The 17,051-nt window shown below is 32.1% G+C and overlaps 1 protein-coding gene across 2 annotated transcripts in view; it reads right to left on the bottom strand.

The window, feature by feature from the left end:
- Positions 1-7,261: 7,261 nt before the first annotated feature.
- Positions 7,262-17,051, bottom strand: part of LOC145258020 (glutamyl-tRNA(Gln) amidotransferase subunit B, mitochondrial-like) — a 41,560-nt gene continuing 31,770 nt past the window's right edge. For both annotated transcript variants that reach the window (XM_080115749.1, XM_080115747.1), the window contains exons 9-12: positions 15,819-15,964; positions 12,794-12,872; positions 10,284-10,418; positions 7,262-7,450 (exon numbers count right to left, since the gene is read on the bottom strand). In XM_080115749.1, the coding sequence (XP_079971875.1) occupies positions 7,325-7,450; positions 10,284-10,418; positions 12,794-12,872; positions 15,819-15,964 (486 nt within the window). In that variant the 3' untranslated portion in view covers positions 7,262-7,324. The remainder of the gene's footprint in view (positions 7,451-10,283; positions 10,419-12,793; positions 12,873-15,818; positions 15,965-17,051) is intronic.

Raw genomic sequence — 17,051 nt, forward strand, 5'->3', positions numbered from 1 at the left:
TATCCTGCAGTTAATTTTTGCTGCGAGCCAGTTTTTTTTTTCTTTCCCCAACTTTGGCTGTGTGTTTCCCCAAGATGTTGGGGAGTGGGGTAACCAACTCCCTAGTGTCCCAATGAATAGTAATTGTCTGATATAAGGGGTTTTCCTGCATTGATCAAACCTTATTGCTTTTCTGGACCCCCCCCCCCTGCCACGAGTGCCAGGGAATTTATGCTATGGGGTTCAGTTATGTTTTTTATACTGAAAAGCAAAACAGGGATGCGGCGAGTGAAAAAAATCTCTAAAATAGTGTGTAAAAGTCAGCCAAATTAAAGATAGACGTGATCTCCCTTCATAACTCGTAGATATTATAATTTAGACAGTATATAAAAAGTTTTAAGAATGAGTGACCCCCACTGAGTGCATCCCCTAAAAAAGCCTTTGCCGGACATGCACAAAAAAATGCACACACACTAACACACATTTTGCCTTTTATATATATATAGAAGATATAAGATACAATGAAGTATTGTAGGTACTATTTGTCAGTTTTCTCATATATCGTTAATATTCATCGATAAGTTTGTTGAGTTTATATAATCAATATGGGCGTTATTAGTGACGATTAATTTATTTACGAGCGTCTTGAGATAGCATAATTTCTTTATATTTTAAAAATTTTGATGTGTTCGATATGATTTCCCTGTAGTTTTGAATATTATTGGTCTTTGCAGATTATAACAAAGACATTGGACTTGTCAGCACATTTAACACCTATATATAAAGATAAATGTGCTAACAAATCAAATACAAGGTGCCTTCAATAAGTTTCCAGTCTGTTTTTGTACAGACATTGAAAATTGTTGTATACTCTTGAAAATTCAGTATGTTATTATTATACGTATTATGAGATGACTGACCAACTTTTATAATTTCAGGTTCAAATGGACAGCTACAGCAGGAATTGGAATTCACCCTACTAAAGCATGATTGTCACAGCTGGTGAATTTCAAAAGAACGACATGCAATAGAATTCTATTTTACACTTAGAAAAATATGTCACAGATACGTATGGCATGCTCTGGCTGCTTTTGGACCAACTTGCATGAATCGAGCATCAGTTTCAGCAAATAATAAATTAAAACTTCCATGATTACGAGGAGCAAGTTACAATTTTTACAAATGCAATTTTTAATTCATCACTCATCTAAAGACGACTCATGGAAGTTGAAAACATTTGCAACTATGGCAAATTTCTTTTTACACTTGAACAAAACGTTTGAACATTGACTTGCCAAATGGATAAAACAAGTTGCAAGAGAAACAAACAGGAATTATCCCTGCTGTTCAATGAAACATGCATATATATATATATATATATATATATATATATTAAGTAATGTGATTTATAATTTAAAAATTTAAAAAAAATTTTTAAATTTAAAAATCAAATTTTAATTAAATTAAAAATCAGTTTCATAAGAAGGAACAACAACAAAATCAATTATCTGTACGATCGTTTCGGAAATCCGTGCTTTTTATTGTGGTATACATGAAGTTATGTAGAACAATTATATATAGTTTTTTTGGTAAGCACGGTCTCCTCATCAGCAAATTTAGGAGGATTTTTATTGAATTTAAAAGACACCATAAATAAACCTATATTTTAATTAAACTAGCACTTTCACTGTTACATTAAAATACACTTAGCTCTTTAGACTATTGTTCTAATCTCCTTTAAATTATATATATATATATATATATATATATATATATATATATATATATATATATATACATCATCATCATCATCATCATCATCATGCAGTCCGTTAGTTTTGACGATGACTAGTCGGGGCCTCAGTGCTTTATCCCTCGGTGTTGGCGTAGTCTCACTCCATCGCCACAGGACTTTCCACCTTGGCTCCAAACTTGTTTGCGCAGTATATATAACTACTTCATTTACTAACATAAATTAATATACAGAAGTATAAATTTATGCATAAACTTTAAGTATTTACTTCAACAGTGCTCAATACGTAGTTAGAGCTAGTTAATAAGTTATAAAATATATATGGCGATTAAGCTACACTGAATATTCTGCCTGAAGAATCCTAGAGGGGATGAAACGCGAAATATTCAGTGTAGCTTAATCGCCATATATATTTTATAACTTACTATATATATATAAAGTATTGCTAAGGAGTTAAAATTGAAAAATTTGTACATGGGGGGGGGCAGCATCAGATTTCTATCTGTCTGTCAACTGTTTCATGAATGAGCATGCATGAATAATCACATGAAAATTACTTATGTTAAGAATAAATAGGTTTGAAAACAATTTAAGATCATGTCCAGCTGGTTATTGTACTTGACTCACTGTCTTTAGGTTTTGGTTTCGATCTCAGCTCAAGTATTTTTTTTTTTTTTTACTTACAAGAAGTGAACTGTTTAGAAAAAACCTAATACTCGCATGCATGTCTCAGTTTCTTTCCGTTTTTTCGTTTTTTTTAAAGGAATTTAACATTATGTTTAATCCCTATGGTATTTCTATCATTATCATTAATATTATAATAAATGAAAATTCTGCATTCATTAATATATAATATTTATGCATATTTTACGGTCAGGCAACATCGGGCAGCCTGTTTATAAATATATAAGTGAAAGGCTCACAGTCATTTCTGCTAAACATTTTCATATCTGGTATTTTCTCATAAGCAAACACCTTCATCTATTTTTGGAGTCCAATTTTGCAAATTTATTAAATATATTTAAACTATCTATTTTTTGTATATCATTAAAGCATTTAAAATGTTAGTTTCAAGTTGATTTAAGCAAGAGAAATTAAAATTTATTGCTTACATTTGATTATTAAGATGTTTTCAGATGTCATTTTTAATTTTTCTTTGTTAAGTAGTGAATGTTACAAATTTCTAAATGTATTTTTTAGCAATAAAAAATATATTATTATCTATATATTAATAGGATAGTGCGTGTGCTATTTATTTTGTGTGTCACGCTTACATCCAAGTGACTGTCGCTTAATTGTTATGGACTTGCATTTCTTGTAATAATTTTACCAAGAATTCTTCATAAGTTTTGGTTTCGATTATAGCTGATGGCACTCAAATCATCAATTTTTTTTTTATAAATAATTTTACCAAGAATTCTCCATAAGTTTTGGTTCCAGTTATAAGTGATGGCACTCCAGTAATCTATTTTTTTTTATAAATAATTTTAACACTAAATCTTCATAAGTTTTGGTTTCAGTTTCGATTATAGCTGAAGGAAATCAAGTTTTATATATATATATATATATATATATATATATATATATATATATATATATATAAGTTTTGGTTTCGGTTTCGATTCAAGCTGATGCACCCAAGTCACATGGATATATTTTTTTATTTTTGAAACCATAACTTTATAATATATAAAATCGACAAAACATTAACTCTATAATAATATATACAAAATCTGCAAGAATTAAAATATCATATTTAAGCATACTTTACGACCGGGCTACACCGGGCGTCCCTGCTAGCTTAGATAAATACTTTTACAGTTTTAATAAAAGAGCTACAATAATATCAGAGCATCTCCATTTACGGTGAACATCTACATACCAACACAAATATATTACATATGAATGAGTCCCTCTGTGGAATTTCCACAGGCCCCACTAGTTAAAACATAAATAAAATAATGTTATTATTTTTTTAACGATTTTGAATTGATATCATTTCTGTGGACAACAAATATTAAAATCCTGGTGTTTGGAGATTAGAAAGAACATTACACTTTGTGTAGGCGAATATCAACTCCTACTTCCTCTAAATATTACTGAGAAAAAAATAAAAAGCAGAACAATATAAAGAATTTTTCTGTAAAATTGATTGGAAATAAATTAAATTAAAATAAGACATGATTATATCTGTAATCATTGTTTATGTTGAGATAGAATTAAATATTTAGCTTGGGGGAGTAAGGTTATAATGAGTTTATACATTCACAAAAACGTCTGCATTACTTTAGATAGATAGAGAGAGAGAGAGAGAGAGAGTGAGAGAGAGAGATAGAGGATGACAGAGCGATAATTGTGTATGCCAGAAACTAGATCACCTGTGACCCATTGGTTCAGTATTTGTCATATATATATTAAATCTGTATTTACTTTACTTTGACATTGGTTGATAATCATATTTTACAAGGATTATAAAGTGAAAGGATTTCACAAAATCATAATATATTGTGATATCATAATAGATCCCCTCTTTCTATCTCCGGTTGTTTTAATTATTTATATCATTCTATTAAAGTGATTCCTACACTAAAAAGCAAATTGCTCTAATTGCTTACTCTCTTTCTTTCTCCACTCTTCCTAGTAAGTTTTCACAGGAAACTGTTAACTGAAAGTATTTTTAAATAATGAAAATAATTCCAAACCCCAAAATGTACTATGCCGATGTGAAAATCGTAAGCCAGTGTGAACTTGGAAATTCCTATAAGAACTGGTAAAAAAATCAGTTTTCTCTAGAATTCTCAAGCCATCAAAGGACTCAAGAATGTCTGTCTAAACTCTTGGAAAGGATTCAATGACTCACAAACCAGCTTTCTCCATCTCATGCACACATTCCTATACACTAGCAACAGTCAGGCGAACAGAAACAAATTTTTTTTTTTTTTTTTACATAGGCATCACCACTTATCAAGCCCCAGAGGCCACTCGAGGATAAGGGTTAAAGAGTGTACAGTAGTAAAATTGGACAATATAGTAATCATTAGTTATGGAAATTCGGTAAATTTGTTAACTTAAGTGGAACGGCTCATCAAGAACTTGTTTAAATTGGACTTGAAGACAACCATATTGTAGTCAATTGGAAAGCAGGAAAATGGAAGCCAGTTCCACAGACATGTAGTTCTAAGAAAGAAGCTTTGTTCATGGAATCTACGTTTAGGTTTAGGCACAGTTAAAGAGTGGGAGGAATTCTTGATAGTGTTCTCAGCTAGACGAGTGTTTCTTGTGAAAGTTTGGCGAGGGGGGGGACCATAGATTGGAGTTCAGTCGAGCACTTGCCATGAAAATAATGATAAAGCAGAGACGACACAAAATTGACAAAAACAAGGTAAATCAACACAAATACACAATGCTACATTGCCAAATTCTCACAGACATACATTGCTTACATACGTATATATTCAAACTATGAACATTTTGACTTTCTTCACCAAAAAAATAACTTTTATATTTTTATCTCTTATATAAAAACGTTTTTTATTTATTTTTTTTATCAAGGAGTCACCTTTTATCAAGACAACTTGAGGAAAAGGGTTAACGAGTGTACGGTAGTTATTCGGACAATAGCATTGTACTTGCTAGTAGTGGAAAATTGGTGTAATTTGATTACTTAAGGGGATGGCTCAACAAGAACCTGCTTACATTGGACTTGAAGGCGACCATATTGTAGTCAGCTGGAAAGCAGGCCAGTGGAACAGAGTTCCACAGGTAGGCAGTTCTAGAAAAGAAGCTCTGTTCATGGAATCCACATTTAGGTTTAGTCACAGATAGAGAGTGCGGGAAATCATTGATAGTGGTTTCAGCTAAATGAATGTTTTTTGTGAAAGTTTGGCAAGGGGGAGACTATAGATTGCAGCTCAGTTAAGTACTTGCCATAAATTTTTATTTAGAAAAATCTACTTATATTTTACATAGCACATGCTACCTGGTGACCCTACTATTCAATGTTTCGTTTATTTCCATTTTTACTATGCATGCATGACCATATATATATTCTTAATTTTCTCTCTTTTGTAATACATAACTTTATACCAAATTTTTATTGTCGTTCTTGGCAATACCCTAAGATGCTATCGTCTTCCAAAATGGTCCTGCCAAGGCCAAGAATAACACCACAAAAGTCAAAGAATTTCACTAAGTTAGAATATATTGTTACATCATAACTTCCCCCTCCTTCTTGATTATTTACATCATTCCATTCATCTAAATACTTCTCTTATCATTTTCCCTTTATTTACATTATTCATCCTTCCTCCTAGCAGCTCCTGGCTATGATCTTAAAATACATCCAATGGCGAGCCTCATTTGGAGGCTATGGGGAATATGGAGTTGTCCCTTAGCTACCATTGCTCCCAGGTCCACTTTAGCGCAGTGGTAATAGCTGTTAGGGCATCTGGTGCTACTCAATCTGGCTGTCTGAAGATACTAGCTTCTTGAAAAAGAAATATGTACCAAGCATTGATGTTATTGGTTTTTTTTTTTCTTTTCGCTTTGCAAAACTCAATCATGTTCTGCCGAGTCAAAAACAATTTACTTCTATAAACTAAACACCATGAATAAATATTTGCAAATTTAAAGAATTAGAAGCATTTTTTTGGTTTTCTAAATTACTGGATCTGACATTAAATAACCCAAAAATGGTTGATACGCCATAAAACAAAACAACCATAACATCTAAAACAAATATGCATGATAACAAATTAACAAACGTTCTCAGAATAGTAGTATACAGAGGACTAGCAGGGGTGCTCGGCGTTGCCTGGGTGTGTGTAGGTGGTGTAGTAAGGAACCCCAGTGGGGTGTAAAAAAAAAAAAGTGGTAGTAGCGGAGGGGGGAGGTCAAAACAACAGTAGGCAGTTTAGGTGAAGAGAGGTTTAAAAAAAAAAAAAAAAAAAAAATGGTACTAAGCAGGCAAGCTCAAACCCGCAAGGTGAAGGAGAAAAAAAGAAGGTTAAAAAAAAAAGTGACATCTTAGCCGATGTCTTCATCGCATGACCGGAAGTTCCAAACATTGAAATTAAGCATAGTCAATCCAACCGAGACGATAACTTTGCAAAAATATCGACGCAAAAACCGACCCCCTCTTTGTAGAAAACTGCCCAGTTGAGGATGAAGAAATTAATGTTTTTGGCCAATTTTTTTATATTTGTCATCGAAGTTGTCGAGCTTCAAAACGATACTGATCTCGTGAGGATCCGTTGTGTCTGTCAAAAGTTTATGGCAGACATACAAACATACATTCACACAAACCGACAATTGAGATTTATATTATAGAAGGACTAACAGCCGTTTCTGTTAACATTAAAAAATAATTAGTTTTAAACTTACCATCTCATCTTTTTCTCTATTTCAATGCCAGGGTCATCATCCTATTGCATCCTCTCCCTACATGCCATTGATTCACCTCCATTTTTTTTTTTTTTTGTTTCTTAACAACTGTTTGAAGTTCCAAAACATAAAACCAAAACGAATGTATTACAAATATAAAAATGCGATTTATTCATAAATAAAAAATGAAGCTAAATGATAATCACAATGTTAAGTTAGCATTTTCTTTAAAATATCTGTCACTATCCGAGGTTCAGCACAGCCATCGGTGGCATCCAAAACGTGGACGATGAGTGGGTTAATGGCTTTCTTCTTGCCTTTCTTGAACTTCTTTACCTGTAAAAAGAAAGTTTGTGTTTGTTTTCTTTTTATTAAATAAATGAATAAATAAAAACAAAAAGACAGTTACCTATTGAGACAGCTGAGTAGGTGTTTGTATCAGCCCAACAGTGACTTTGTTACAGTTTTTAATTTTTTAGATGCCAAATGATTGTTCATATTATTTGGATTCTCTCATATTACTGTTCTCATCTGCCGTGTTATATTTGCACGTTTCAGTTGATGTAACCTCCGACCTGTATATTATCGAACTCGAGAATCTTTTTGCCTAACTCAGAAATCTCCACAGAATTTCAAACAGAATTCTTCATTCAACCCAACAGGGGTAACACCACTCCTGTCCCATCAGCCATGTTTAGGTAAAAGTCACTAGTACAAAATTTAGGAACCTCAAAATCAAACATGGCAGCTTAAGATGTCCCCATTTGTTTTGTTTTTTTGGGGGGGGGGCTATAAAAATAGTAATATTTACATCTAGAAAAAAAAATAAGTTTAAACTTCCTAAAATTCGCGTTAGAGATTTCTGCCCAGTTATGGTTGATGAGATGGGAGCATGCTACGCCCGTTGGTTGAATGAAGGATTCTGTTTAAAATTCCATAAAGTTCAACAGAAAGATTCTTGAGTTTCACAATATACACCTGAAGAAGATCGGAGGATACATCAACCGAAACATTGTACAAATAACACTCAAAATGATAATACAAGGGACTTTGTTATTGTCAGTCAATGTATGGTTCTATTCAGTCCTAGGAGAGCCATACTCCCAGGCTTTGCCTTCTCTCGAAGAAAGGGGGTTAGTTTAGTTTGTTGGACCAAGTAAAGAATAGAGACCGTGTAGCAGAAGACGACAACCAGCACACATTTCAAGTGACACCGGTGGTTCGACCTTGACATTGGCACAACCACATAACATTGGTTGTTTGTAAACACATCAAATAGCAGACATGGTCGAATGTTCGCAAGCAAGATTTTTTAAAAAATATATTCACAAAACTTTTTAAGATTTAAAAGAAAAAATATATACTTACAAAACATTTTTTAATATTAAATATTTACAAAATTTTTAAGGATTTAAAAAAAAAACTTTTTTCTACTTACACAAAACTTTTTAATGTAGGTCACAAAACAAATGTATTAAAACAAAATATATTATTTTTTTCTCCATGTGTTTTTTGAAAAATGAGTTAAGGGCAAAATAGATTCATTGATTGATATAATAATTAAGTGGTTGATTTTGCGCTATGAAACAGATACTGCCAAGAATTGTAAATGCCAACTGAATTAAAGGAATAAATTATAAGATTGTCAACATCATGAACTTTGGAATATAGACTTTTGTCATTCATATGCATTCACTATATATAGGCACCGCCAAAAATGGCCGCAAAATCAAGTTGTTGTTGTTTTTTAAAACTAAATTACATTTATTAAAATCCATTATTTCTGAGTAACTTTTTTTTTTCCAGAAAGATAAAACCCTGAATTTTATCATATAGAAAACAGAATAATGTAAAACTTTTTCTACTATTTTTAATTAAATTTTAAATGTTAAATTTTCCCAAAAAGTTAACAATTGATATTTTTGTCTTGCACAAAAAACGTACTTAAATATTTAAAAAAAAGGGTTTTTGAAATAATTTATTTATTCATTTATTGTCTAACTAAGATTTAGGATGATTTTCTAAGAGAATATGCAAAAATATTATAATATAAGTACCTGAATTTCAAATAATTCCACTTATTCATATAGGTAACCAGATATTTCGCGTCGCCGTAGAGTTCAGATCGGCTCTGTTTACGTTTTCTTTTGATGAGACGAAAACTATGGAAGACCAAACAGGCCAAAAAAACTTATTTTTCAGTGACGAAAATTTCAATGTATTATTAAGCTGAGGCTGGCCAGTACCAGATGGGTGACCATTTGTATGAGTTTGGTTTTTAATGTGTATGTGTGTGGGGGCCAGGCTCCCCAAAATGGGGGGAGGGGGCAATTTAAAGCAGAATAAAAAAAATTTATTTCAGCGCGTTTGGTCCACCGTAGTCGAAAGGCGGCAAACGTTTTCAAACGAGATCGAAAAAAATGATGCTATTTTTAACACAAAGGGCACAATATTTATCGAATTTTTTTTTATTGTATCGATTATTCAAAGCATGCTCTGTTTAATAATGGTCATGCATTATTCGGCTCGCTAAAAAAAAATTGTTAATTTATTTATCAAAAATTTTAAAATGGCTTTTTTCGTATAAATATTAAAAAAAATTTTTTTTTGTTTTGCTTAACTTAAATTAATTATTTTACTTAACATATTCACCGAATTTCACACTTCAAAACTCAAAAGCGGGATAATTAAACACAATTGAAGTTCTGATATTCAGACGTCAAAATAAGGTATGCAAACAATTTTTTTTTTTTTAATCTATAATTCTGTCCCTTACAACAACACAATATGTTTTGTTCAGTTTCAAATGATTATTTTAAGCATATTTGTTCCCACTTCAAAACAAGGGGGGGTTTTGTAAGCAAAAAAAAATATATATATAAATATCGTTTATGAAAAATAAGTACACTGTTATAAAGTTCATTCTTCTCCTAATAATTGCTGAAAATTTCGTATTGATCGGATAATTACCTGATTTTTGGTAGATTTTTAAAAAGACCGTCCGTCAAAAAGTACTGACCTGCCCCCCCCCCAGTTTTGGCGGTGCCTAACTATATATATATATATATATATATATATATATATATATATATATATATATGTATACACACACACACACATCAACTTACAAGGAAGAAGAAAACAAAAAAAAAAACAGTGGACTACTTACAGCAGATGGATACTGAGAAATAGCATCTTTACAGAGTACTTTCAATTGATCAACATCTTTGATTTGATACCAATTTTTTGATTGGACAATGTTTTTGGCTGACTCATGAGGATGATCGAAAAGTTCTGTCACAACCTATGAGATAAAAATGTAATAATGAAAAAGAGTTTCCCAACTAAAAGGTTTCAACGGACATAAAACTGGTTGTTAATTTGTTAGTAAGCAAACGATCCATTGTCAAAAAGACGAACAACAAGGTTTTCATCACTGCATATAGATCACAAAGGGAGGTAACTGGGAGAAAATAAATCGGATTTTGGTAAATAATTTGATGATGATTATTACTTACAAAAGTAATTCTATTATTTTCTAGACAATTCTAGCATTTTAAAGATGGAGTGGCATTCGTCCAGAACTCCTCTTATGAAAAAACAAAAAACAAAAATAAAGAAAAATCTATTTGATGTATGTGCCCGTGCTGGAAATAAAATATCATACACCAAAAATCATATACATTGATCAAGTAGTTTTCTTATCATAAAGGAAATCATTTTCAAGCAAATTTTAGTTTTCCCAATGCCTCCTTCAACCCATGTTAAGAATGGCTTTTTAAAGTTTTGCAAGTTTGAATTATTTAGAGTTATCTCTGTTGTTCCTCCAGGCGTTTTCAAGATGGTGTCATAAGATTATCGCTCGTAGTTTAGCCATATTTGATTTTCCTATTTGAAAATAAAACTACTCAATTTACATGATTTTTGTAAAGAAAGAATTGAGAGAAGGAAGGATAAATAAAGACCAGGCGACAGATAGGTTAGTTTGGAAGTCAATTTCTAAACGTCATCCAACACATGCCAGCATATAAAACAAACGTTAAATGGTACTTGTGCAGAATTTGAACCAGACGTAACTAACCAGCTTTAAGACGATGCAGTTATAATCAAGTTAATAGTAAAACTATGTGGCATTCACCCAAGGCAGGTTGAACCAGCTTTCTCCAAAGGAGAAAGTTTCATGGGAGTATTAAATTCATGAGCGGTCTACAGTCTTATGTACATCCCGTGTCAGCGGAGATGACCATGTTAGGTTTATGCAGTTTTTGTAGGAAGGTGTCATAAAGAAAGAATTGAGAGAAGGAAGGATAAATAAAGACCAGGCGACAGATAGGTTAGTTTGGAAGTCAATTTCTAAACGTCATCCAACACATGCCAGCATATAAAACAAACGTTAAATGGTACTTGTGCAGAATTTGAACCAGACGTAACTAACCAGCTTTGACACTGATCAGTCAATCAATGCACGGCAAAGAAGCAGACTATCTTTGTGGAAAATATTGGAAGAAAAAAAAATCAATAAATTAAGTAAACAACACACCCTCAAACGGTTGTTCGTAACAACTTAATACAAGATGAATATCTCCACCTTGGATCAATAGTTGGAGATACCAGAACATGTCGTTTCATAATGCTAAACAAAATGATTAATCGTTGCAAAGAAAAATTGCGCGTCTTGTGGTGAGTCATCACCAAAAGACAATCCGTTAAGAATAGATGTGGCTGGAGGTGGACCAGAATGAAATGCCGGCAATGGATGTAATGTGGGACCAGCCGGGAGCTTCTCAACAGTTATTTTTTCAAGTTTATGTGGAGGCAGAAATTTGGTAATTATACTTTTGTCTCCATCTTAAATGATATATCGGTTGGTAAAGCTTCTTCCACATCTGCTGTCTCTTCCGTAGAAAAGTCTATCTAATCCTAAGGGAATATCCTGGCTATCTTAATTTAATTAAAAAAAATAAATAAATAAAAAAAAATAACCATTGCCCGGCCACACAGGAAAAATATTGTTCATGAAAAAAAAAAGGGTTATTTTACATTAATTACAAAAATAAAGAAAAAAGGAAAAAGGAAAAAAATACATGAAAAACATAAAAAAAGTGCTTTTTATTGAAACTTTTGTTAAAAACATTTTTTTAAAAAAACATTTAAAAAAATTGATTATTTTATTAATTTTGTTCAATTTTGTTTGACAAAAAAAAAATGGTTGAAAAAAATACAACTTGTTACTTAATAAAAACTTGTTACAAGAATAAGACGATAGGTTATTGTTTCTTTTTATTTACATTATATATATCTTTTTTTCTGGTGATTTTATTATATTTAAATATTTTGTTCAGTATTTTCCTTGAGTAGCATTGTTACGCTTTGATAATCAGCCGGCAGTTGACGTCATGTTCGATATGTTTGGTTCAATTTCTGCACAAGTAACCATTAACCGATGATGATTATTTTCATGTATTTTGAAGGAAATAGAATGTACAATTAATTTGAAAACTTTTTTTAAAAAATTACAAAAAATACAGTCACTTTACTTTTTTCACATTGCATTTTTGAAGGAAATGAATTGATCTATGATTAATTTAAATATGTTTTAACCAAAATATCTTTGTGATAGAAGAAGAAGAAGAAGAAGAAGAAGAAGAAGAAGAAGAAGAATTCGTATTAGTTAATTACATTTTTGGCTGTTGTCTTGGAGATTTCGTCTTTGGCTATCATGATGCAAATGTCACCAAGATCTGAAGCCTGGATGTTACTGAAAAAGATTTTTTTAAAATTGTATCAAATTTAAAAGATGCTGCAAATGTTTTGTTTGTCGTTAAATACTCAAATATTATTATTACATATTTTGATGCTTGTTTACATTGGTGATCTCTTAACCCAACACATTTTAGGTGAAAACATTATTATGTATGTACATGTCATGATGAAATTAGTATAAATTCCAAAAATCACGAAAAATGATCCAGTAGGTGATGTTCTATAAGTATTTTAAATAAAAAATCAGCCACAATTAAATTCCCAGATTGTATGTTTAAAGATGGCAGACCCTTAAGTCAAGAGTTATCTCCCTTGTTCGTCATACTGAATTAGTTTCACAACTCTTTTACATTAGGGGGCTCCTTCAGCCTTTGGCAGACTATGGATATCCACGAAGGGGTGCCTGCACGTGAAATTTTTGTAGCAGGAGGTGCGCAATCTCCAACCACACATCTCCTGAGTCAACATTATTTAATACCAGTGGCAAGTGAAGTGTCTGTACAGGACGACTGGAAACAAATGCAGAGATATATGGCATAATCGTGTTGACGCACCGGTTCTCGCCAGATCACCGAAGCTTGGCAACATTGAGCCTAGTTAGTACCAGATGGGTGATCATTTGGGAAGGTAAGGCTTTGTATGTGCTCTCCGCTTATCTCCTCTATATTAAAACAGACAATAAAATGATAAATTCTATTTTTTAATTCAATAAATTCTATTTTTATTTCTAATTATTTTTCTACAGGGTCATTATTTTTGTGATTTTTGTAATTTATACTATTTTCACAGTGACACGTAAGTACGTAATAATGTTTTCACCTGAAATGTGTTGGTTTAAAAGATGACCATTGTAAACAAGCATCCATATTTTTAAAAGTATTAATTATCTGGAAACATTTACTTTAAAACTTATTTTGTATACTTATAAAAACTATCCATGATTCGACTATATATCATTTAAGTTTTGCCCGATGTTTTTAATAACCACAGTTCACTACTATTTTTTTTCAAGAAATATAATAAACCTGTGAACAGTACAAAAAGTGTTGTTATAAGCTGTTGTTCTAGGTCAAGATACTTATGGTTTTGATTCAAGACAGAAAAAATAACTGGGTGAATCAGACGAAAATTGTATCTAAGCATAGAGCCAACTTGCACTTGGTTATGTTCACTTATGCAACATCCGTTTTGGGATGAAATCGAAAACAAAGTTTTAGCATTATTTTCATGTTTTGGTCGATGTTACCTCCAACCTTCTTTAGGTGTATCTGGTCAAATTTAGGGGATATTTATGGCTACATAATAATCTATAATATAAATCTAACCTGTCTGTTTAAATGTATGTATGTATATGTGTATGTTTGTATGTCTGCCTAAAATTTTTGACAGAAGCAACAGATTTTCACAAGATCGGTTTTATTTTTAAGCTCGACCCTTCGGATGACAAATATTGAAAAATTGGCTAAAAACATTAATTCCTTCAGCCTCAACTGGGCACTTTTCTACAAGGAGGGGTTGCTTTTTTTGACGATATTTTCGAAAGTCATCCCCTCTTTTCGATTGACTAGCCTTAATTTAAACCTTTGCCACTTCCAGTTTGACAATGGATACAACAGCAAAGAGGTCACTTTTTTGTTTTTCATGTTCTTTTCCATCTTCATGGTATGTGTTCGAGCCTGCCTGCCGCCTACTACAATTGTTTTTTTTTTTAAATTTTTTGTTCACACACCTCCAAACACCCGGGTAACGATGGGCACCCAGGCTAGTTAGTAATAAATGGTGATATTTACAACTAGAAATAAAATAGGTTTAAGGCTGCCAAAATTTGTACTACAACTGTCCACAGTGGTTAGAGTACTTGGAAAATTAATTGTAAAAGTGATATTCTCCTGAAGATTAAAAGGTTCAATTCTTGGTGAAGGCGACAAAAAATACAATTGCAAATTACTTAAACTTAGTATCTCCATCCCGTCACGGCTGATGGAACAAGAGCATGTTCGAAATTCCGTCCAGATTCCCAAATTTGACAAGATACACCTGAAAAAGTTTGGAGGTTACATTGACTGAAACATTGTGAAAATGACACTCAAGGTCCCTAAAATTTGTACTGGAATTGTCTGCAAAGGACCCGTGGTGCAGTGGTTAGAGTTCTTGGAAAATTTCAGTTGTAAAAGTGACCTTCTTCTGAAGGTTGAAAGTTCAATCCTCAGTGTGGGCGAATTACTTAGAACCTCTATCCAGTTGTGGCAGAGTTCTGTTCGAAATTCCATGCAGATTTGTGAGTTTGACAGAGAGATTCCTCAATTCAATACGATGCATTAAACGGAATGTGTAAAAGACACTCAAGATGTAAACAGTAATCCGAGGAATCCAAATTATACGAATAATCAATCCTCATCCCAAAAATTAAAAAACATAAATATCAGTCTTGTATTATTTGAATTCTTTCAAATATTTTTATCCAATTTTTATTTCAAACATTCAAAATGCAAAACTCTCAATTTATTACATTAAACATGCCTAAAATATTATTTGAAATTTCATACAAATTCATGAGTTCAACAAGTACATTTGAAGAAGGTTGGAGGTTACATCAACTGAAACATTATAAAGATAAAACTCAGGATGAGAACAATAGTCCAAAGAATACAAATAATCAATCCTCATCTAAAAAATTCCGAAACATAAAGACAAATTATTTTCCATTCATTCACTTACATTTAAAGTTTGTTTCTCGCAACCCCTGGTAGTGTAGAGACATCATAGGTATATAATTAATGAGGGTGTGTCAATGAATTGTTATTAACATGAAATCAAATGGTCCGGAAAAGCGGTTAATCGAGCTCTAGGATGTCAGAAAAGTGATGTTGCATTTGTATTAATTACTTGGAAGCCATTGATGGTAATTGTGTTTCTGTAGAAATCTTTACAAATAAATTACCTGGTTTCAACAGACAAATCTTTGCTGTGTAGAACAGAGAGGAAATCGTTCATCAACAAATTGGCAATGTTCTGCACTTTCACCAAGGAATCATTTCTGATGTTGGCCAAAATTTCTTCAAACAATTTCATTAGCCCTGGTTCAAACTACAAAAAAAAAAAAAAAGATTAAATACATACAAGTCAAAGTGTGCTGCAATGGTATCCATCCTGGTCAGGTTGAACAGATTTCTCTCCTAGCCTGCACTACAATCTAAACCATGGCGACCAATACATGATAACTTTGAACAAGATCACACAAGATCGCTAACCAATATTGATTCCACCATTAAAAACCGACCACCTGCAGACTGACTTGAGAGCTTCTTGATGGCATTCAGGCTTATAGCTGTCCACCAATACACTTTTTCCATACAATAAGCATTACATATAAGTAAAAGTAGAAATAGTTGTCCATGTTAACTTTATAGAGATTCTAAAAATGTTGCTTAGCACTATTTAAAAAGAATTTATTATTCTGTAAAACCATTGTGGTAAATTATAGCAAGATGAATTGTAAACCCTAAACATTAAAACAAAAACTTGCTTTAATTTTTAATATGGCCAATATAAATAAATCCAACAACATCCAAAGGAGAATAAATTTGTTCACACAACCACAGGAGATATAGCTTTGTAATTAATGAAAATGCAAATAAAACATTAAAAGATTTTTAATGTGAGATAGCAGTGATTATCTCCCTTATGGCATAATATAAACAGAGTTATTTTCCTTTGTATCTTGTCAGATTGTTCATATCACCCATGTTAGAAATCCAACATGACACAATGTTTCTTTTCGTTGTTAGTTTCTTTAGTATTTAAAATTTGATTCAATTTGCTATAATTCAGACTATTAAGAAAAAAAAAATAGAATTTTATGAAATATGTTGTTTGAAAATAATGCTTAGTGTTTGAGTTGCTAAATGTATCCTAATATGAAAAAAGACCCAGAGATTTCAGAGGTTTTGTGGGAGGACTAAATTCCAAGAGGGAAAAATATTTGCTACTACCTATGTTGGGTTACATATTTGAGAGAGCGAGTCAGAGTCGGTAAATTGTAACATTTATTATACGGTGAAGAAATGCGTGTAATCTTGCACAAAACACATGGCAGGATTAGTCTGAAATGGTGTGTGCTAAAATTTTGCATAGGAATGGCCTCATTAGTTTCCAATACTGTTGATAGATGTGG

Source organism: Euprymna scolopes, chromosome 3 (genome assembly GCF_053919585.1).
Source record: "Euprymna scolopes isolate OS-2025 chromosome 3, ASM5391958v1, whole genome shotgun sequence".
Lineage (NCBI taxonomy): Eukaryota > Metazoa > Mollusca > Cephalopoda > Sepiida > Sepiolidae > Euprymna > Euprymna scolopes.